Source organism: Macaca mulatta, chromosome 5 (genome assembly GCF_049350105.2).
Source record: "Macaca mulatta isolate MMU2019108-1 chromosome 5, T2T-MMU8v2.0, whole genome shotgun sequence".
In the NCBI taxonomy this organism is placed as follows: Eukaryota; Metazoa; Chordata; class Mammalia; order Primates; family Cercopithecidae; genus Macaca; species Macaca mulatta.
Window position 1 is genome coordinate 8683224 of NC_133410.1, and position 21331 is coordinate 8704554.

The 21331-nt window shown below is 45.8% G+C and overlaps 1 protein-coding gene across 6 annotated transcripts in view; it reads right to left on the reverse strand.

The window, feature by feature from the left end:
• Positions 1-3447: 3447 nt before the first annotated feature.
• Positions 3448-21331, reverse strand: part of ZBTB49 (zinc finger and BTB domain containing 49) — a 32356-nt gene continuing 14472 nt past the window's right edge. For 3 of the 6 annotated variants that reach the window (XM_078003157.1, XM_028848345.2, XM_078003159.1), the window contains exons 4-9: positions 19669-19715; positions 12439-12512; positions 9841-9923; positions 9595-9756; positions 8956-9084; positions 3448-4594 (exon numbers count right to left, since the gene is read on the reverse strand). In XM_078003157.1, the coding sequence (XP_077859283.1) occupies positions 3918-4594; positions 8956-9084; positions 9595-9756; positions 9841-9923; positions 12439-12512; positions 19669-19715 (1172 nt within the window). In that variant the 3' untranslated portion in view covers positions 3448-3917. The remainder of the gene's footprint in view (positions 4595-8955; positions 9085-9594; positions 9757-9840; positions 9924-12438; positions 12513-19668; positions 19716-21331) is intronic. The other 3 variants (XM_078003158.1, XM_001096571.5, XM_078003160.1) reach the window with 1 other exon arrangement.

A 21331-nucleotide genomic window follows, 5' to 3' on the forward strand; every position in this document is an offset into this window, starting at 1 on the left:
AAGTGCTGGAATTACAGGCATGAGCCACTGAGCCCAGCCTAGACCTTTGGTTTTAATGCTATTCCCTAAAGTTTTATTCTACAAGAGCAAATTATTGTCCTCATCAAGCAGATTTATTAAAAAATGTGACTTGGCCTAGGTGTCTTGTTTTCTGAGCCTTTGGCAAATCCAGTGCCTGGCATACAGGAGGCAAGTCCATAAGTGCTTCCTGATGAAGTAAGATAACTCTTAAGGTTTTTAGTCTGAGTAAAATGCTCAGGATTAAAAATCCTGGAGGAACAGGATTGCCATTTAATAAGGTGGCCATGAATTGAGGAAAAGACAAGGAGCTTGGTCTTGAAAGCTCTTGGTCTGGGATGTCTGTGAAGACGCTAGTAGGCAGCTCAGGACAGGAATCCAGAGTTCTGGGAAGAGTCACAGGCAGACAGTACTTAAGGCCATGAGATGTGAGTGTAAGAGTTAAATAAAGAGGAAAGAAACACGAAAAGCCACTCAACAAATATAGGTTTATTTTGGAGAGTAAACCTGAGAGGGGCTTCTGGCCGAGTTAGGTCAGAGGCCCTCTCTCTTACAGACTAAGAGTATTTAAGGGTTCAGGGTGGGAGAGCTTATCACAGGCTCAGAATGTTTCTGTGTCTCTGTCTTGTCTGGGAGGGAGAGTTTTTGCGTCTGTTCCCACACATCTTCCTGCAGCTGCAGGTATACCACCTGTCTGCTTTTAGCTTCCCTGTCTCAGTGTGCCTAAAGGGAAAGGAATGTGCTTATTAGGGCCCACTGTTTTACTGGGGCCCATTGTATGAGGGTAAAGTTTGGTGATTACCCTAGAGACTTTCCCTCCTCCCTCTGTGCCCAAGCTGTCTTATCTGTGTTTCATTGTCTGCTCTTCCTGGCTGCTTGTTGTTAGAAGAGAAGTGATTTCTTTGAAATGCATGAGGTTAGAAAGGGGGCTGGAACTTAAAAAGTGGAGTTGTTTGTCCAAGATGACGGTGCTCCTGCTCTGTCATTGAGGAGATGGCCTAGGGACAGAGCAAGGCCAGAGAGGCAGGGCCTGTGCTCTTAAAGTTGGGGCACCCCAACTTTACAATGTGTGTTGGGGTAGGGGAAGGAGTCCAAGTCAGAGCCACCCATGCATGAAGGGGAAACCTAGCAGGAGTGGTCCTCTTGGTTCTTGTTTCAAGGAGAAAAATGGAATTCACTTGCTGCTGAAGTGTCATATACTGCCTAAGAGTCATTAGGATGGGGACTGAGAATTCTCACTGGGTTTAGCAGTGGGCAGGTCGTGGGATACCTGGGCAAAAAGTGTTTCGGTGGAGTAATGGGACAAGCGTCTGACGAACAAGGTTCAGGAGAAAAAAATAAATCAATCTAAGAGGTCCAATATTTTGACTAAAAAGTATTCCAAAGACATTCATTTGACAATTTGTTACTGGGCATTTAGTGTCAGGCACTGTTTTGGGCACTGAGGATAAAGCAGTGAACAAAAGAGACACAAAGAGTTTATATCCTGGCCAGGCTTGGTGGCTCATGCCTGTAATGCTAGCACTTTGGGAGGCCTAGGCGGGAGGATTACTTGAGCTCAGGAGTTTGAGACTAGCCTGGGCAACGTAGTGAGACTCCGTCTCTATTAAAAAAAAAAAAAAAAGAGAGAGAGAGAGAGAGCTTACATCCTAATGGGGGAAGAATATATAGTAGGTCAGATGGTCAGATGGTGATGATAAGACTTCATGAGAAAAAGCAGAGGTGGGAAATCAGGGGTTGGGGGCAGGTTGGTTTTAGATGGGAAAGTGCAGAGTCCACGGGCACAGATGTGGGAAGGTAGGGAGGTGTTGTGGGAGCTTGAGGAACGTTCTTTCCTCTTTTCTTTTCCCTCCCTCCCTCCCTCCCTCCCTTCCTTCCTTCCTCCCTTCCTTCCTTCCTTCCTTCCTTCCTTCCTTCCTTCCTTCCTTCCTTCCTTCCTTCCTTCCTCCCTCCCTCCCTCTCTCTCTTTCCTTCCTTTCTTCCTTCCTTTTCTTTTCTTTCTTTTCTCTTTTTTGAGACAGCCTTGCTCGGTTGCCCAGGCTGGAGTGCAGGGGTGCGATCTCACTGCAACCTCTGCTTCCCAGGTTCAAGAGATTCTCATGCCTCAGCGTCTTGAGTAGCTGGGACTACAAGCGTGTGCCACTATACCTAATTTTTGTATTTTTAGTAGAGATGAGGTTTTACCATGTTGGTCAGGCTGGTCTCAAACTCCTGAGCTCAAGTGACCCGCCTGCCTCAGCCTCCCAACCTGTTGGGATTACAGGCGTAAGCCACCATGCCTGGCCCCTATTTGTTTCTAGGTTCTGAGAGAAATAGGAAGCAAGGCCATAAGCACGACAGGCGAGCTGCAGAGGTCTGAGAAGATGTGACACAAGCGCCTAGGGTAGCATGTGGCCTGGATCAAGGAGAGGGGATTGTAGGATAGGGTGGGGGCTCAGGAGAGCTGTAGAAACTGGAGAATGGCTGTTGCTCACTAGCCTGGCTGGGCTACCTCTGTGTAGCACTAGAGGTTCACCAGGTGAAATGGATAAAGGGGTTGGCGGGTGAACCATGGCTGAGGAGGGTCCACAGGGACAGCCAAGGGGATGGATGGGCTGTAGGTGCTGCGAGGCTGAAGAGCTATAGGAGTTGGGATGAAGGAGGAGCCAGAGGAGGCCACGAGAGGAGAGGACATGGGGAAGAAGGAGGAAGATCTGCATTCACGTGTGGCCACTGTGTTCCAAGTTCACTCCATGTGTGCAACGGGGACAACAGATGCTCGCTGAACCAGCCTGGCAGGAGCGCAGTGCAGCTGATGGTTGGGAAACCACGAAATGCACCTGTAATGGACTTCAGAGCTGATGCCCTACTCTGCAACTGTGCTGTTTTTCTATGAAAATCCTCTCCTCCTCACTGGTCTCTCGTTTATCTTGTACTTCTGAGTTAGAGCTGCTCAAGAGTATTCGAGGGTGCTCTCCACAGTCCTCCGTGCAGGCAGTGCTATAAGCAGATCACTGTGACGTGCCACATCCACAGTCTCACCTTGATATTCTAGTGACAGCACCACAGGCACATCTCCTTCCCGTGGAGGCCGTCGAGCCTGCTGGGAAGGGGAAGTAAATATTTAGAAAGCCCTGTCAAGGGCCAGGCCCTGGGTAGGTATTTTCAAGTGGGTGCTCAGATCAGTCAAGCCTTGTAAAAATGCTGGAAGATATTCCTCTCATACTGCAAAAAAGAAACCCCAAAGAAGATCCTGACAGGGTGAATAGCTCACCCATGACCTTGCCAGTAAGTGGCAGCCAGGAGTCGGGCTGTTCTGACCACTCAGAAACCCGCTGTACCAGGAGGAGGCTGACCAATGAGGTTCTTATCCTTGCAGAGTGAGTGCTCGCTGCTATTTATTTTTATACCCCTAGTCTTTAGATTCATAAAAATGCTAGAGGACACATATTACTATTATATAGAAAAGTTTCATTTATTCAAATTAAATTATGGTATGAGTTTCATATACAAATAAATTCTGTGTAAATAATACAAAATGCTACAAATTTCAATCTTGTAAAAATGCAAAAATACTTGTAATACTATACATATATAATTCCTTTAACATGACCAACACGTACAGTGGTTGACACTGCACATGCGCTCTCCCGCTAGCTGAAGCTGCTGAGACAGCATCCAGCCTTTGGCTTCTGTGACGTCAGCGCTCCCTCCCGCAGCTGCCTCACGGTGAGCCAGCAGGCCCTCCCGCTCAACCCTCAGTTCAAGATGCTTCAGATTATGTGCCATCATCAGGAGGGAAGCTACCTATTCTCTGGCTAGTTAGAAGGAACCATCATGGGGAAACCGGGTCCTCCTACAGCCCTGACACCAGCCTGCCAAACTGCGAACAGACCTCTACTGTGGAGAAGCGCGGTACATCACTGGTCTAACTCGTTTTCATTCTGCAGCGTCTTCATCGCTAGGCCCCAGAGAGTCATGCTGGAGAAAAACTGGCCCTCTGAGTTCCTATAAGCGGTGGAAGATGCTCGACTGCCCAGGGGATCACCGCAGTGGTTGTCCAAAGCAGCCAGAGAGGAGCGGATCATGGCCATGCCATCGGCCTGCAGCTGCTCGCCACCGGCTGGGGTGTCCACATCCGAGTAAGCATAGGTCTGAGGCTGTGTCTGCTGCATCTGGGGCTTGGCAAGTTTACCAGGATCCAAACTCAGCTTCTCCTGGTCACTAACTCCATGAGGTTGGATCATGGACCGTAACTTACAATAGGAGCCGCCAGAATGGCTATCAAATTCCGCCACAGAATTTTCCACTGGGTGGACAGGGAGTTTAACCGACACTGGCATCAGCGTCACGGACGTGTCTTGGGAGAAAGAGTCTGAGCTCTGAGATTTCTCCAGGTCGGAGGTCTCGATAGCTTGGCTGAGCTCCTCCAGCACGTCTGGGCTCTCGTCACCAGCTTTGCAGTGCATCTTCTTGTGCCGCCGGAGCACTGCGGAGCGGGTAAAGCACTTGTTACAGATCTCACACGTGTACGGCTTCTCCCCAGTGTGAGTGCGGACATGTCTGCGGAGGTCACCTGACCCCCCAAAACATTTCCCTGGAAAAAGAAAAACAGTTATTTATTTATTTAAACAGGGTCTCGCCCAGGCTGGTCTTGAACTCCCAGCCTCAAACAATCCGCCTTCCTCAGTCTCTCAAGCAGCTGGACTACAGGCGTGTGATACCACGCCTGGCTAATATACATATACATTTTGTAGAGACAGGGTCTTGCTATGACGCCCAGGCTGAAAAAAGATGTTTTTACAGTGGCCATTCTGGAAGGATTCTCTCCTCCCCTCCTAAGACACCGAACAACCCTGATCTGAGGAGGGGGGTCACCTCACAGCTCCTGCTCACTCTGGAAGGCTTTCCATTCCTGTGGGAGGTGCTTCTCCAGCTGCGGACCCCTCCAGCTTACGACCTTTGGTTTTGAGTATCTCAGCGTCAGTCCTTTGATTCTCACTGAGTCTCCCTGCACGTGGGTACCATGGGCACCTGCCAAGCCCATGCTGAGAAACCACAGCTCTCCTCGTCAGTTTCACTACATGTTCATAAATCGAACACAGCCAATCTATAATTTAGAAACACCTTTTCTAAAGGTGTTTGTGTATTCGGGTGTTTGTCTCGAAAAAAAAAAAAATTGCCCAGGCTGGAGTGAAGTGGCGTGGTTTTGGCTCACTGCAACCTCTGCCTCCAAGGTTCAAGTGCTTCTCCTGCCTCAGCCTCCCGAGGAGCTGGGACTACAGATGCCTGATACCACGCCTGGCTAATTTTTGTATTAATATTTTTAGTAGAAATGGCATTTCACCATGTTGGCCAGGCTGGTCTTAAACTCCTGACCTCAAGTGATCTGCCCACCTTAACCTCCCAAAGTGCTGGGAGTGAGGCGCCCAGGCTGTAGTGAGGCGCAATCTCAGCTCACAGCAACCTCCACCTCCTTGGTTCAAGCAATTCTCATGTCACAGTCTCCTGAGTAGCTGGGATTACAAGCGTGTGCCAACACACCGGGCTAATTTTTATATTTATTGTAGAGATGGGGTTTTGCCATGTTGGCCTGCCTGGTCTTGAACTCCTGGCCTTAAGTGATCAGCTCATCTCAGCCTCCCAAAGTGCTGGGGTTACAGGCATGAGCCATGGCGCCTGACCCTGTATTCAGCTTTTAACAAAATTGTATGCATTCCTGTCCAAGTTCTATTTCCTTTCTCTGTGAATATGGCAAAGGTAAGGAATCTAGCTCCACCACTGGAGTAGGTAAGATGAGAAGGAACTCAGCACATAACCTTACAAAGGCCACAGACTAGCCAAGAATGAGCTGCACAACTCACATGGATAAATATTTAGAACTTTTCACTTTATATCTGAATTCTCAGCTATCTAGCTCCAGTCAAGCAATGGGTAGGCTATTTTTTTGTTTTTTGTTTTTGAGACGGAGTCTTGCACTGTCGCCCAGGCTGGAGTGCAGTGGCGCGATCTTGGCTCATTGCAAGCTCCGTCTCCTGGATTCACGCCATTCTCCTGCCTCAGTCTCTCAAGTAGCTGGGACTACAGGCGCCCGCCACCACACCCGGCTAATTTTTTGTATTTTTTTTAGTAGAGACAGGGTTTCACCATGTTAGCCAGGATGGTCTCGATCTCCTGACCTCGTGATCCTCCTGCCTCAGCCTCCCAAAATGTTGGGATTACAGGCGTGAGCCACCGTGCCTGGCCTATTTTTTTTTTTTTAAGCCTTGAATAATCAAACTGGACGTGAGCTTACATGCCTAAACTTTGGGCACATTTTCCATATAAAAAATACTGTAGGCCAGCTGAGGTGGCTCACACCAGTAGTTCCAGCACTTTGGGAGTCTGAGGAGGGAGGACTGCTTCAGCTCAGGAGTCCAAGACCAGCCTAGGCAACATAGTGAGACCCTGTGTCTACAAAAAACAAAATAAAAATTAGCTGAGTGTGGTGGTACATGCCTGTGGTCCCAGTACTCAGAAGACTGAGGCAGGAGGATCGCCTGTGCCCAGGAGGTTGAGGCTGCAATGAGCTGTGATCACACCACTGCACTCCAGCATGAGCAACAAAGAACCCCGTCTCAAAAAAAAAAAAAAAAAAAAATTAAAAAACCAGAAACCAAAACACTACAACAACACATCACAGTGACCTTTGCCTTTGTGCTTTCACATCTGTGTTTTGCCCACAATGTCAGGCTCAGGCTCAGTCTCCTTCACAGAATGCTAGAGTGAAAGCATATTTAGTTTCTGCGTTGCCCCTGTAACACATGCTTTACTCAGACATGCGGAATTTTGTGAATTAGAAGCTTCACTGCTGCACTTGCTGGCTGCTTCCAACTGTTTGCTGCTCTAACATAAAGTTTTTATTTTTATTTATTTATTTTTTTTGAGACAGTCTCACTCTGTCGCTCAGGTTGGAATGCAGTGGCGCGATCTTGGCTCACTGCAACCTCCGTCTCCCGGGTTCAAGTTAATTCTTGTGCCTCAGCCTTCTGAGTAGCTGGAACAACAGGCACACACCACCATGCCCAGCTAATTTTTGTATTTTTAGTAGAGACAGGGTTTCGCCATGTTGGCCAGGCTGGTCTCAAACTCCTGACCTCAAGTGACCCACCTGCCTCAGCCTCCCAAAGTGCTGGGATTACAGGCGTGAGCTACCGCGCCTGGCCAAGTTTTTATCTTTCTTTACATTGTTTCTTCAAGATAAATTCTCAATAGTTGAATTACTGAACAAGATGGGACAAGCACTTTTAGTATCCCTAATATGTAAAATTTTTAGTCATGACAGAGTTCCCACCAAGAAAGAGGAGTATGGGAGTCTCTCCTTCGTCTTTCAAGTCGAGAGGAGCTTGGCTCCACCTGTGTCCGGTCGCAAGGAGGGCACAGGGGAATAGCGCCCACCTCCTGCACAGTAGGTCTAGTAGGGGATAGGTGGGTGGGCGCCACACTGCTGTGGGCCTGCAGGCCCCTGAATGCAGGCCCCTGAACACAGGCCTGAAGGCTGCCACCCACTGGACAAGAGGCACGCTGGAGCTGCTCTGAATCAGCAGGGAGGCTGCCCAGAAGGCAGTGAAGCCCCAACAAAGCCTCCCTATAGTAAGCTGCTACTAACTCAGGGAGCCAGGAAAGAGGCCAGTTGGACAGAAATGCATGGCTGCGTAGTGCAGGCCTGTGTCTTGGAAAGCACAGTGAAAAGCTGGGGGAAGACAGGGAAGGCAGACTTGAGAACTATGAAGCCCAGCACGCATGACACAGCGAGAGCGCGCGAGCCTGCGAGCAGTTCGACACACTGAGAAGCTCAGCATGTGAAACCCTCTTAAAATAGAACTGTCTATATACCCAAGAAAATGGAAACACACCCCCACACAGGCCTGTGTACACAGATGTTCATAGCTGCTTAGTGCAAGAAGTCGACTACAAAATACCCCGTGTCATATGAGTCCATGCATAGGAAATGTCTAGAACGGGCAAGTCCACAGAGACAGAACCTAGAGGAGTGGCAGCCAGGGGCCTGGGCTGGTAATGGGGTTGCTAATAGGTATAAGGCTTCCTTTTGGGGTGATGAAAATGTTCTAAAATTAGATTGTGTTGAGAGTTACACAACTTTGTGAATCTACCAAAAACCACTGAATTGTTCACTTTAAATTGGTAAATTTTATGGTATGGGAATATTGTCTCAAAGCTGTTAAAAACTGACCCTGTCACATAACATTCCTGCTCTCTTCAGCTCTTCCCCATCCCCCAGAAGTTGACCTCGTCAGGGTGGGAAACCAGGGTTAGTGAGGCAGGGAAAGGGCAGAACCCTAAGTGGAGTGGAGGGGACGGACGGCCTCACTTCCTCCACAGCAGGGTCTGAGCAGCAGCAAGTCCTAGCCGGGGAGGGAGGACAAAATTTACCTTTAAATCAAGTTCACAGTTGTGACAATTATTTGGAACTGACATTTTAAATTAGTGATTTGAGACTCATTACTGATGCTTTGAGATGAAGCTCTCGCTGTCACCCAGGCAGTGGTGCGATCTCGGCTCACTGCAGCCTTGGCCTCCTGGGCTCAAGAGATCCTCCAGCTCCCACCTCCCAAGTAGCTAGGATTACAGGCACACGCCTACATTAGTGATTTAAAGTGATGAAACTTCACTTTCTAAGAGTGATCAGAGTGGTCATGGAGCTGCCTAAATCTGTATCCAGAAGATCTGTGTACAATTTAAATGGAGGGACAAAAACCAAGTGTCCTCTGGTTATATGCAGAAGTCCTGCTGGTTTCAGACTCCAATTACAATCAGAACGAACCCCTCTGAATGGTGCCCTGAATCCAGGCTCCCTACAGCTGGACTCTGAGCATTTCTTATTTGGTCTAAACAGATCATCATCGAAGTTGCTGTCACTCATAGTTTTGCCCATGATTCAATAAGCACCTCAATTACCTGTCATGGGTACACACACTCCCTCTTTAGAGGCCGTGTGTATAGGAATCCCGGCTCCAACGCTGTGATCACAGGTCATGAGCGACCTGATCCTGAGTCTCCGTGTCCTCATCGGAGCAGTCAGGTGCCCTGAAATCGGGGGCCGCCAGCTTTTCACTCTCCTCCCAGAGGCTCACAACAAAGCATCAAGTGCCCACGAGAATAACCTCTGCTCTGTAAGTCTGTGATCTATGGAAGCCCACCCCCTGTGCTCAGCATGTGCTCCTATGCTCTGGCGGGACCGCCGCTCTCCTTCATGTGCGGCCACACGTCCTGCTGTCCCCCCACTTTCCCAGCCACCCTCCCTCTTCCCATCTGGACCAGGAGCCCTCAGCACCTGGGACCCCGTCTTAGTCATCTTTGTATTGGGAGCATTTAGGACAGTTCCTAATACCTCAAAGACAAGCAGCAAATGCCTGACACACAAACGCAGGAATGAACGAGAGATCATGTGAGGCAGTAAAAAAACAGCATTGTTCCCATTTTACCTTGGAGAAAACAAAGGGCTCATCCCAGACACACAGTCAGCTAATGAGGGCTGGGGGACAAAGCGCTTCCCACACACGGATGACTAGGGGACAGCCAGAAACCCAAACTCACCGCAGGCAGAGCAGCTGTAAGGCCGCTCCCCCGTGTGCCGAATTCTGTGCTTTACTAACTTCCTTTGCATATTAAAAGACTTTCCACACTCATCACAGGTGAAGACTTTATCAGCCGTGTGTGTCTTTTTGTGCTCCTTCAAATTACTGAAGTTACTAAACCCTAGAGAAACCATAACAGGTGTTAAGCTGAAGGACAGAGAACATTTGAATCAGAAATCAAGAAGAGGAAAACACTCAGCTGTACCTCGACCACAGATGTCACACAAGTGTGGTTTTTCTCCTGAGTGAATAATAATGTGACGTTGGACGTCGCCAGAGGCTGCAAACCTAGAATGTAATTTGAAAATTCAATTAAGAGCCTTTCCACATTACTGTGGGTCTTTATAACTGCAACTCTCTGAGGGAGGAGATACCTGCTCCTGACATTGCTGCAGAAAGGAATCTGAACTGGACTGGTTTCATCTGAAACGTGCATGGAAAAAATCCTTTTCTATTTTTTTAAGGACAGCAGAACATGATGCAAGTGTCTTGTTTTTGAAGCATTTTTTTCTACCTGATTTCATTACACTTTCTTCCTCAGTTTTACAGAGCACAAGATCAGATACTGTATGGTTTAGCATCTCTACCTTAGGGGCTATAAAGAGAGTGAAAAGGGAGTCTCACCAGTTCAGAGCCAAATGCCCCTTCCACCCTTGCAGTCTTGCCAAGGTTCCTGGGGTCTCATGGGAGAGACCCTAGCTGGGTGGTGCCAACCCAAGGAGGGTGACCTTGAGAGAGCCCAGAGAGAGTTCTGCCCTGGTCTAGCCAGGTGTGACCCTTGACCCTTGCTCTTTTCACTATAAAGTAAAATGCAAACGGGAGCTCAGAGTCTCAGGGACCAAGAGGTATGGCCGTCACCCTCCACTGTGAATATCCCCAGAGAATAAGCTCTCCTCTTTCTGAGCCACAACAGAGACTTATACCTGTCAGTCCTAACACTGAGAACAAGGGAACTAAATGAAGAAAGGGAACCAGCATTCACTGAGCGGATGCTGTGTGCAGGTGATCGGTTACATGTTTAACAACCATTATCCCACTGAGTCGTTCCACAACACTGCCAGGCAGGCACCTTCACCCCACTTTCCAGATGGGAAAACCAAGATCTGAGGCGGTTACTAACTTGCCTTAGACAGTAATTCCAACCCAGGCCCTCAGATGTGGAAATCTATGTTCTTTCCTTTCCACTACGCCTGATAGCAGAGTATGTTATATTCTGAGGAAGACGCTGCATATAGACCTGGTTTCAAATACATGCCTTGGCCGGGCGCAGTGGCTCATGCCTGTAGTCTTAGTACTTTGGGAGGCAGAGGCGGGTGGATCACCTGAGGTCAGGAGTTCGAGATGAGCTTGGCCAGCATGGCAAAACCCCGTCTCTACTAAAATTACAAAACTTAGGCGGGTGTGGTGGCACGTGCCTATAATCCCAGCTACTTGGGAGGCCGAGGCAGGAAAATCACTTGAACCCAGGGGGGTGGAGGTTGCAGTGAACCGAGAGCGAGCCACTTCACTACAGCCTGGGCAAAAGAGTGAAAACTCTGTTTCAAAAATAAATAAATAAATAAATAATAAACACATGCCTCACTTTGAAATTGAATTCAGAAGGTTCAGATTTCAAACACCGTGCAAAATGAGACACACAGGGGCCAACAGTGATGTGACGCCATCAGAGGCAGCAGGTCTATGTTCCCAGACATCTGGAAGGAGCGGCAGATGATACTGGGCCCTGAACTTGGCTTTCAGCGTTCAGGCCACTACAGCAGAAAGGCAGATGTGCTGCCGGCCGCAGCTTTCGTTTGTTTTCTACCATTGGCAGAGACAATGGTTTTCCTGCAACTGAATCTAGAGTTGCTTCTTCCTCGGCTTTCCCCAGCATGTGCTGAGACTGAATATGAGGACTCTGACTTCTAACTGACCCCAATGACTATCTCTTGCCCCAAGATGCTTCGATATGAACCTGTGAGAGGCAGAGACTCTGTACTGTTTATTTTTGTGGACCCATCTAGCACTTAGCATACAGCAGGTGTCTAAAAAATGCTGAGTCAATGAATGATTAAATAAATGAATATAAAAGCTATGTAACCAAGGTGCGTATGGAGCTTCGTAACTGGTATAGTCCTGGCTGATGCCTGTCGTTCTGGCACAACCACCAGATGATGGAGTATGTGGCCTGACGTACAGCCCAAGGATGGGAAGGAGGGTTGAGGGTGCCAGCCTGCACACACAGCAGGGGAAGAGCTCCTCATTTATACCACGCTGCAGAGGAATCAAACTGCCATACACTCTGACCTCAAGAGTCAGATTCTCTTTCGCCAGGTCAAAATCCTACCCACCCATCAAAATGTACTTTCCTCCTCCCTGGGGTGGAGCTCCCACAGGCTGTCACAGACCCACGGCTTGTGGCACCTTCCACCATCTCTTTCTCTCCTGAAATCTAGTCACTTGGCTGGCAAGTCCCATCTCCCCTACTAGACAGTCACCTCCTTGGGGGCATTAATCTATTATATTTTCAGAGATATTTTTAGAATGACGAAAATTTTAATATAAAATAATTTTGTGGCATGTAAAACCCCATTTTCTTTTTGCGACTCCTGTCCCAGATTTTCTTTCTTTGAATTTTCTTTTGATTATTCTCTCATGTGTCGCATGCAAAGCCAGAAGGTTTGAATTTACCTGTGTTCTGCAGTGGCAGGGTGAGCCCACATGTGGCTCATCTGCAAGCCACCGCTTCAGAGGACACTGACTGCCAAAGACACTGAGACTAGACATGCTCCCTTCCACACGGAAGAACACGCCCAGCACTGACCTCTTTCCACAGATCTCGCAGATGTATGGTTTTTCACCAGAATGCCGTCGTAAGTGAGTCTGCAAGTTACCTGCCTGCAAAAAGAGGAAAAGAAGAACACGCCAATAACGAAAGTTTTTGGTTTTTTAAATTATATAAATTCAAAAGGAAAACTGACACATTTAGCCAGGTTCTAATTCAACTGCCAGAAGATGAGCCACACACAACTCAGCCGTGGGCAAGAGGATGAGGAGCAGCCAGAGTGCCTGGCCACCTGCTGCATACGGGATGTGTCTCTACCCCATCCTCCATGTGAGCCCTTGGCTGTGTCCCAGCTGAGGCACACACTATGCAGTGCTTCCCTGTTAAAACAGCACCCTGTGGAGGCTGCTGTGGTGGTCGCCAAGCCTGGACTTTAAACAGGCCTTGATATATTTTACTTGGGCCATGTATTTAAAATATCATTTAAAACAAACAAAAGCACCACACGTCCTTATTTCAGTATTGTTTCTTTCTAAAAAACATACTTTTGTTCATAAACAAGGGAAGATATTTCCAAAAAGTACTTCCTCTGGCAAGTACACTTGGTTCTTTCTGACAGGTTTCTCAATGTTACCTTTGTGCAAAAGTGCAAATCAGGAGAATCACGGCAGCCTCTCAGGTGCAGGGCCACTGTGTTCCTAATTTCTGAAGCCAGCAAGGCTTTGCGAAGAATAACACTGAAACGGGGATCATCAGATGGATTTCTATGCACTAATCAGTATCAAATTACCTAAAGTACAGGGAAATCAAAACTGCAAATGCCTCAGATATTTAAAAAGCTACTTGCTAATGTTTCATATTAGGATTTGGAAAACCTTCCATTGCTGTAATTAATAGTCTCAACCTGTTATTTTCCTCATTTTAATCTTGTACAGTGTTCTGTTGCAAAACAAAGAAAAAGAAAAAAAAGGAAAACCCACTGAAATTAGGTAATACACCCAGCGGTAAAAATAAGCAGGTGTCATGCACAAGATAAGCCAAAAACAAGAATGAATATCAGCCAACTAACATATGGGGCTTTTTCAATTTGCAAATTGTATTTTAAATAAAATGCAAACATTAAGATTCATGGTTAAGATCTGAAGATGAGTTTGATATCGACTTGTGAGTGAAAACTAGAAATCACAAGTATTAAAAAATGCCATCTGACTATATAATGTGAAAGATTCATCACGTCTATCAAACTCTGGGGAACAGAGTTAGACATTACATTTAAGAATATGATAAATGTGGCTTCGAAAAAACTCAGGTTTATTTTCAATAACCAAAGAGAAAGAGTTTGACAAGACTTTGGAAAATGTCCAGCTTTTAATAGAATGGCTACTAATAACAATAAAACAAGTATCAACAGCAATATACATTTGCTGAACCTGAAATTAGGCCTTTACAGGCATTATCAAATTACCACCTATTTTCTTGAGATAAATAATACAACTAACACTGTATTCAGATAAACTGCACAATTACCATTGTATTCAGATAAATAAAGTAGTTGTTCCAGTTACATGGTGGAGCCAGAAATTAATATTGGTTGGTGTGAATCTAAACTCCTCTACTTGTGGGGAAACCTTGAGGACGCACAAGTTTCTATGAATGAAAGTGTGCTTTGAATATTTAATATGACAGTTACTTTGCCACTCAGGAAACACATACTGGAGAGTTAAAATAATACACCAGTGTTTTAAATTAGTCACTTGCAAATTTCAGAAAAGCTGATCAGTTACATAATAATCAGAAATAGCACCATCTGCTGAACTGTTAAATTAGAGCCCTCTTGTTTTTGGTTATTTTGTAAACTATGTACTCGGAATGAAATGCATTCTGGGTTAATTTTTAGCAAAGCTGCATTTTTCTTTTTTAAAAATGGTGGAACAATTACTTGTTTTCAAAAGAAATATAATCAAATGATCTTCCATTTAATATTTTAAGTGATAGAAAAAACTTTAAAGTGTTCTTTACTTATTTTGTACTAGAAACAGACAATGAAAATAATCTTTCTCCCTGATTAAGGAATGTATATTTCTGATAAATAATATAAAAGCAGATTAAATAAAACTAATGGAATGAGCCATGCAAAAAATCCAATAGTACATTCAAATAATTTATTCCAGGTTACATAGCAAACTCAGGCCCAGATTATTAGAGCTTTAGTCAATATTTTTATTTCTGGTAAACTTTTGATATATTCTAGTATTGCATGCACAGACCATGTCTTAGAAATCATCTATAGTTGTGTCCATAAAAATTCTAGCAAGTAAGCCGTGAGCAGTGGCTCACGCCTGTAATCCCAGCACTTTGGTAGGCTGAGGCAGGTGGATCACGAGGTCAGGAGATCGAGACCATCCTGGCTAACATGGTGAAACCCTGTCTCTACTAAAAATACAAAAAAAAAAAAAAAAATTAGCTGGGCGTGGTGGCAGGCACCTGAAGCCCTAGCTATTCAGGAGGCTGAGGCAGGAGAATGGTGTGAACCCAGGAGGCAGAGCTTGCAGTGAGCTGAGATTATGTCACTGCACTCCAGCCTGGGCGACAGAGCGAGACTCTGTCTCACAAAAACAAACAAAAAAATTCTAGCAAGTGGTATAATAGCTATCATTTATTAAGAACTTACTATGAATGAGGCTCTTTGCTAAATTGTTGCAAAGAGTATTTAACTTAGTCAACACAATGTCTTGTAAAGCAGTACTATCCATGTTTTACAGATAAGGCACCAGAGGCTCTAAGAGGTAAGTAACCAGCCTTGGGTCATAAAATGGGGACTGGATTTACTAATGCAGGTTTGCCTAGTGACTCCAAAGTTTGGACTGTTAAACCTATGTTAAAGATATTAGCAGTAAAGGAACTTTGATCCTTTCTAATACCGTTTTAATTCAGATGGAGTTGTTAGAATTTTTAACAGAAAAACTCTGCTGTAGAGAAGAATTAACATCTGCCCTGAGCAATTTTATAATAAACTCCTTCTGACCTTCTGACAGGTACTTGAACCTCAGTGCTTCAACGTGAACAAAACCAGCATCTATTCCCTATCATGAGCACTCTTTTGGTTTTTTTTTTTTTTTTTTTAGACGGAGTCTCGCTCTGTCACCCAGGCTGGAGTGCAGTGGCTGGATCTCAGCTCACTGCAAGCTCCGCCTCCCGGGTTTACGTCATTCTCCTGCCTCAGCCTCCTGAGTAGCTGGGACTATAGGCGCCTGCCACCTCGCCCGGCTAGTTTTTTGTATTTTTTAGTAGAGATGGGGTTTCACCATGTTAGCCAGGATGGTCTTGATCTCCTGACCTCGTGATCCACCCGTCTCTCGGCCTCCCACAGTGCTGGGATTACAGGCTTGAGCCACCGCGCCCGGCCCATGAGCACTCTTAACAGCAGTTGAGTGTTTACATCAAAAAAAGTCAGGAATTGTAATCATTTAGAGATAAAAGAGATTCCAGATCTTAAAAGTCAGTTAGCTCAGAACTTTCAAGACTTTAGGATTTCACAAAGCAATAAAATTAAAAAGAAAAAAAAAAACGTAAGGATTAACATAGAGATATCACTTAAACAGTAACTACTATTTTGATGAAATGTCATTTAACAGTAAAGGTGTGGAAATATAACCTCAGAGATGAAAACGTAATAGCTTGGGCAAAGCTCATTAAGTGTCCTTATTTTTTGTGTTTCCACCATGGATGGATGACACTGTCACCTCTGGCACGAGTCCACATCAGCATCCTGGAAACGCTTCCTATAGGGTAATCCTGCAGAAGGCACTAGCACCCCCGGACTTGGGCAGACTGCTGGCTAGACAGCGCTGCTGGGAGAGTACTGCCTCTCAAAACCCATCTCTCTGTACCAGCTGCCCAGTGTTCCTGTTTCTGCCTGCTTGGAGGAACAAAAGCAATCCTACTCCTCCACCCAAAGAGAGCTAATTACGCCGCATTCTTTCCTGTTTCTCACAGGACAGGCACTCAAAACTTTTCACTCTTTTGGTTCTCTCCAATGCCCTCCCAACAGTCCATGTTCTATGCCACAGAGGAAACGTTTCCCTCTGAGTGTGACTCAGTCATACTCTAAAGTATGACATGACTCTTCCTTGCAGAGATCTGGACATATACAGTGTCCAGTCACACGGACAGATGCAGCTTCTGTGGTCACTCTAAGATGATGCTAACTTCCTTATGCTGGCATGCCATACTCATAATGCAGGTTGCGGTTAACTTTTTTAAAAAGACTAACCCACTAAATACTAAATTCTCAGTAAGCAGGATGAGGCATTCTTATTTGTAAATGTTTCTATACAAGAGCATTCCAATCCCCTGTAGCCACAAACATTTACTCTAGTTCATTACAAGAAAATAATGTTAGGCATACGGTGGAGGGTGGACCAGCGGGCATTCTTTACCACGCATCCCTATGCAGACAATCTGACTGCTTTCTTGCCCCAGCATGCCAGGGACGCCAGGCTTGCCCAGTGCCTGCTTGTCTGCAGGGCTCACCTAAGCAATCTCTCAAGCATTTCATGGCCTCGTGCTGTCCCAAACACACCTTTCAGGTAGAAAGGACTACTGCCTTTTCTTTGCCCACATTGTTCCTGTAGATATCTGTCAGCAGTTCCGACATTTCACTGTACTCGATCATTTACGTGTCTGTTTCTTCCTCTAAACGGTAAGCTCCTGGAGGCCATGGCCATTATTGTCCCTGCTCCCAGCACACAGCAGAGCTCATGGACAGCATATGGACACTGCAGGCTTGCAACAAACATTAGAACAGTTCCTTGTTCACCAAAACTCATACTTTACTATGAAAATAAAGCAGCAATATACATCTGAAAACTATCACTACGTATGACTCTACAATCATAGAAACCTAATAAAAGTACACAGACGAATACAGAAGGGAAGGGTTTCTGGATTGGGCAGGGCTACCCTTGGTAGGATTTAAGAGAGCAAGTGCAGGTCAAGGGCTATAGTGGTGGTTCTCAACCTTGGCTGCACGCCAAAATTGCTGAATTTTTAAAAATACTGATACCTGACTGGGTGCGGTGGCTCACACCTGTAATCCCAGCACTTCGGGAGGCTGAGGTGGGTGGATCACGAGGTCTGGAGTTTGAGACCATCCTGGCCAAAGTGGTGAAACCCCGTCTCTACTAAAAATACAAAAAATGAGCTGGACGTGGTGGCACGCACCTGTAGTCCCAGCTACTTGGGAGGCTGAGGCAAGAGAATCACTTGAACCCAGGAGGGGGAGGTTACAGTGTATGCCACTACACTCCAGCCTGGGCGACAGAGCGAGACTCCGTCTACACACAAACACGCGCGCACACACACACGCACACACACACAAAACCAAAAAACAAAAAACACCAATACCCAAGCCCCACTCCAAATTACAGAATCAGAACCTCTGATGTGGGCACCAGGGATCTGTGTCAGGAGAGAGGAGTGGATGTGGACTGCAGCCTGACTGAATGTCTGGCTTTAATTTATACAGTCAGCTATGGAGAGTCGGAGAAGGCATGAGAAGGATGGAACTTTGACTCTCATCATAATCTGAATGTATAAAGGGCTTTCAGCTCTAGTTTTTCATTTTCCCACTAGTTCCATGAAGTAGTATTATCCCTATTTTAAAAATTAGAAGAATGAGGCCCAGAGAAGTCGCGATTGCTAATTATTCATGGTCATTAGTCTGAGTCTCACGCTTTTCCCATCAAACCAAAGCTGCTGAGATGAAAATGGGGGTGGGGGTGGGGGTGGGGAGGTGCCTCAAAAAGACCAGCATCTGGGGGTCATGAGGATGGACAGGACAGAAGAAAGCGGATGGCAACAAGGCAGGGAATGCTGGCGTTTCCCGAGCGATTACAACGTGCCAGGCACTGCTCTAAGGGCTTTCCATCATTACCTCCTTTACTCTTCACACTCTATAGGGTTAACTAATCTTGTTACCCATGTTTCACAGATAAGGAAACTGAAAGGGCAAAATATGAGCTTGCCCAGAGTCACAGGGTAGTTAAGCCCTGACAGAGGCAGAGTTCAATTCTAGACTGTCCAGCCCCAGAGGCCAAGCTCTGAACCTCGGACGCTCATCAAGAATGGCGGCCAGAGGGACAAGCACTCAGCCCAGTTCATCAAATCCTTCCTGAACACCTGCTGGCTGCTGGGCATCCTCCTGGATGGGAGAGAAGACACGGCCCCAGGCCCAGAGAAACTAACCACCCAGGAGGACACAACCCAACCGAGTAGGCGATGGGAGACCATGAGGACTTGGTGAATTCCAGCAGGCAGGGAGTCAGAGAGTGGGAGAGTGAAGAACCATTAAGATGGCAGGTTTCAGTGTGTGAGAAAATGGAACTCACACCCTCAACAGACGAAGAGAAACTGGAAGAGTCTGCTCCAGGGGGAATGTGAGCAAACACGGCGCTTGCCATTTCCAAGTTCTGTGGGGCCTGCCTCCCAGCTCCACAGGCATGCACTGCGGCCACACGATCTACCATGTTGTGCGTGAGACAGTCATGCCAGTGACTGTGCCCTGAAGAGCTGCGCCCTCACGCCCTGGAACAGCTTCCGTCTGCTCTACCTCTGGAAGCCCAGCGCACTGCACATGGCAGTGAATAGTTACCTTCTGTTTCAGAGAGTAGGTTCCCACAAGCCATTTTCTAGAAAACACTAGGTCTCTAGGTTTCTTTGTGTCCCATGCCCAGCACAGTACCTGGCCCATGGGAGGGTAAAACAAATGTTTCCTCAAGGAGTGAATGACTTCGTGTCCAAATGACATTAATGGAGGTCAGCTAAAGGTAGCAGTCAAAACAGGGAACAAAACTTGCTTCATCTTTTTTTCCAACATCCTACAATCTACAGTCCCAACAAGAATAAGGAGACTACTTGTCTTCAGCCTATCCCAGCACAATGTGCAGCCTCCAGGTACACCAAGCTCAAGGTGGTTTACTAGGAACTTCATTCATGAAACAGAAGACATATACTAAGTCTGGACTCACCCTTAGCAAGGAGAAAAAAGTATTGTAAGAATTCACACATGAAAATGCTATTTTTCTCTCAAAGAACTAGAAATCTGTTTTCTTGAAAAGGATTTCTCCTGATTTATTTAGAAGTCTTTGAAGTTACAAATATCACCAGAGGCTTCTCTCACAAGTACAAAAGTATGTCTTATTTCCAATTAAAAAAAAAACACTGTGTTGCAGGTTTCCAATTATTAACAATAAATAAGAGTATTCCCACCTGAGAGAAATGTTTCCCACAAATGTTACATTCAAAAGGTTTCTCACCTAAAACAAAACAAAACAAAACAACAACTTGTAAAATCATTACTAGTATTTGTTCAATAATTTTTTGTTTAAACGACCTCCTATGTAGTTTCAAAATGGCATTACATTCTGCATCCTAACCGTATGAAAATGGGGAATGTCTACTTCCTTATACCTCTCTCTTGCCTTTATTTCTTTCTACACAGAGATGATAAAAGTAATATTTTCCTCTAAAAAATAAAACTGTTCTCCAAACAAAACATATGTTAAAATCAATGTATTTATTTGCATCCAGAGCAGACCCACGTTCTGGAAGCGGTCTTTTCCTGTGGTTGAGTTTTCCCGCTGAACAGCACAATCCTGCTCACCTATTCTTCAGCCTGACGCCACCCAACCACCAATCCTAACAGACACAGGGTCACTTGTTCACACCACACAAGGTATGAGCACAGAGAGCCCCAAATACAGTGGGACCTCCTGAAGCATGAGTGTGAAAGGGAAAGAGCCCCTCACCACAGTCTTCCTGCCTTGGTTGCTCAGGGGAGAAAGTAGGATTTCATTTCGGGAGATGTGCTCCTCTGCGGACTTCTTTATCACCTCTAATTTCAGTAACTAAGTAACTGCACTTGGGGACAGAACAGATTGTAAGAATGGTACTCTACTACAAAAAACTATAGCTGTTCTGAAATGTGGCCTATAGAACATGATCTGGAGTTAAAAGCACACTCCATGGTACTGCCTTTAATCTACATAACACTAATGAATAGACTTTGAACACCAAGAACCTCTCATTTTCTCCATTTCCCTGAAATCAAATGGTTTCATTAAGATCTTTAAAAAGTAACAATAGTGGCCGGGCGCGGTGGCTCAAGCCTGTAATCCCAGCACTGTGGGAGGCCGAGATGGGCGGATCACGAGGTCAGGAGATCGAGACCATCCTGGCTAACATGGTGAAACCCTGTCTCTACTAAAAAATACAAAAAACTAGCCGGGCGCGGTGGCGGGCGCCTGTAGTCCCAGCTACTCCGGAGGCTGAGGCAGGAGAATGGCGTGAACCCGGGAGGCGGAGCTTGCAGTGAGCTGAGATCCGGCCACTGCACTCCAGCCTGGGCGGCAGAGCGAGACTCCGTCTCAAAAAAAAAAAAAAAAAAAAAAATAACAATAATGTTTTCCCTTCCTGCTATATTGTTGGGGCTTGCTACCTTGAAGAAAGCAGCTTGCTAGCTTTCTGGGCTCATTCTAGGATATTTTTATTTTATTTTATCCCGAAAATGTCTAATGGCTTCCTTGACCCTGAATAATTATATATTATTAATTAATAATAAATTAATAATAATTACATTAATTCTCTACTGCAATAAATGAAACTGCATTTATGTCCGAAATTATTGCGGGTGACAGATAATAAGTTAAAGTCCCCATAAGAAATGTAAGACTTTGAAAACAGAGGTCACCAGTTACTAAGACTAATAAATGACCAAGGTTAACAATCCTACTCCAGTAGGCCTCAGACTTCTCGGCCTCAGGACCCCTTCACACTCTTAAAATTGAGATCCTAAAGAGCTTTTGTTAATATGGGCTATAGCTATTGATATCTACCATATTAGAAATGAAAGCAGAGTGATCTTTAGAACAGG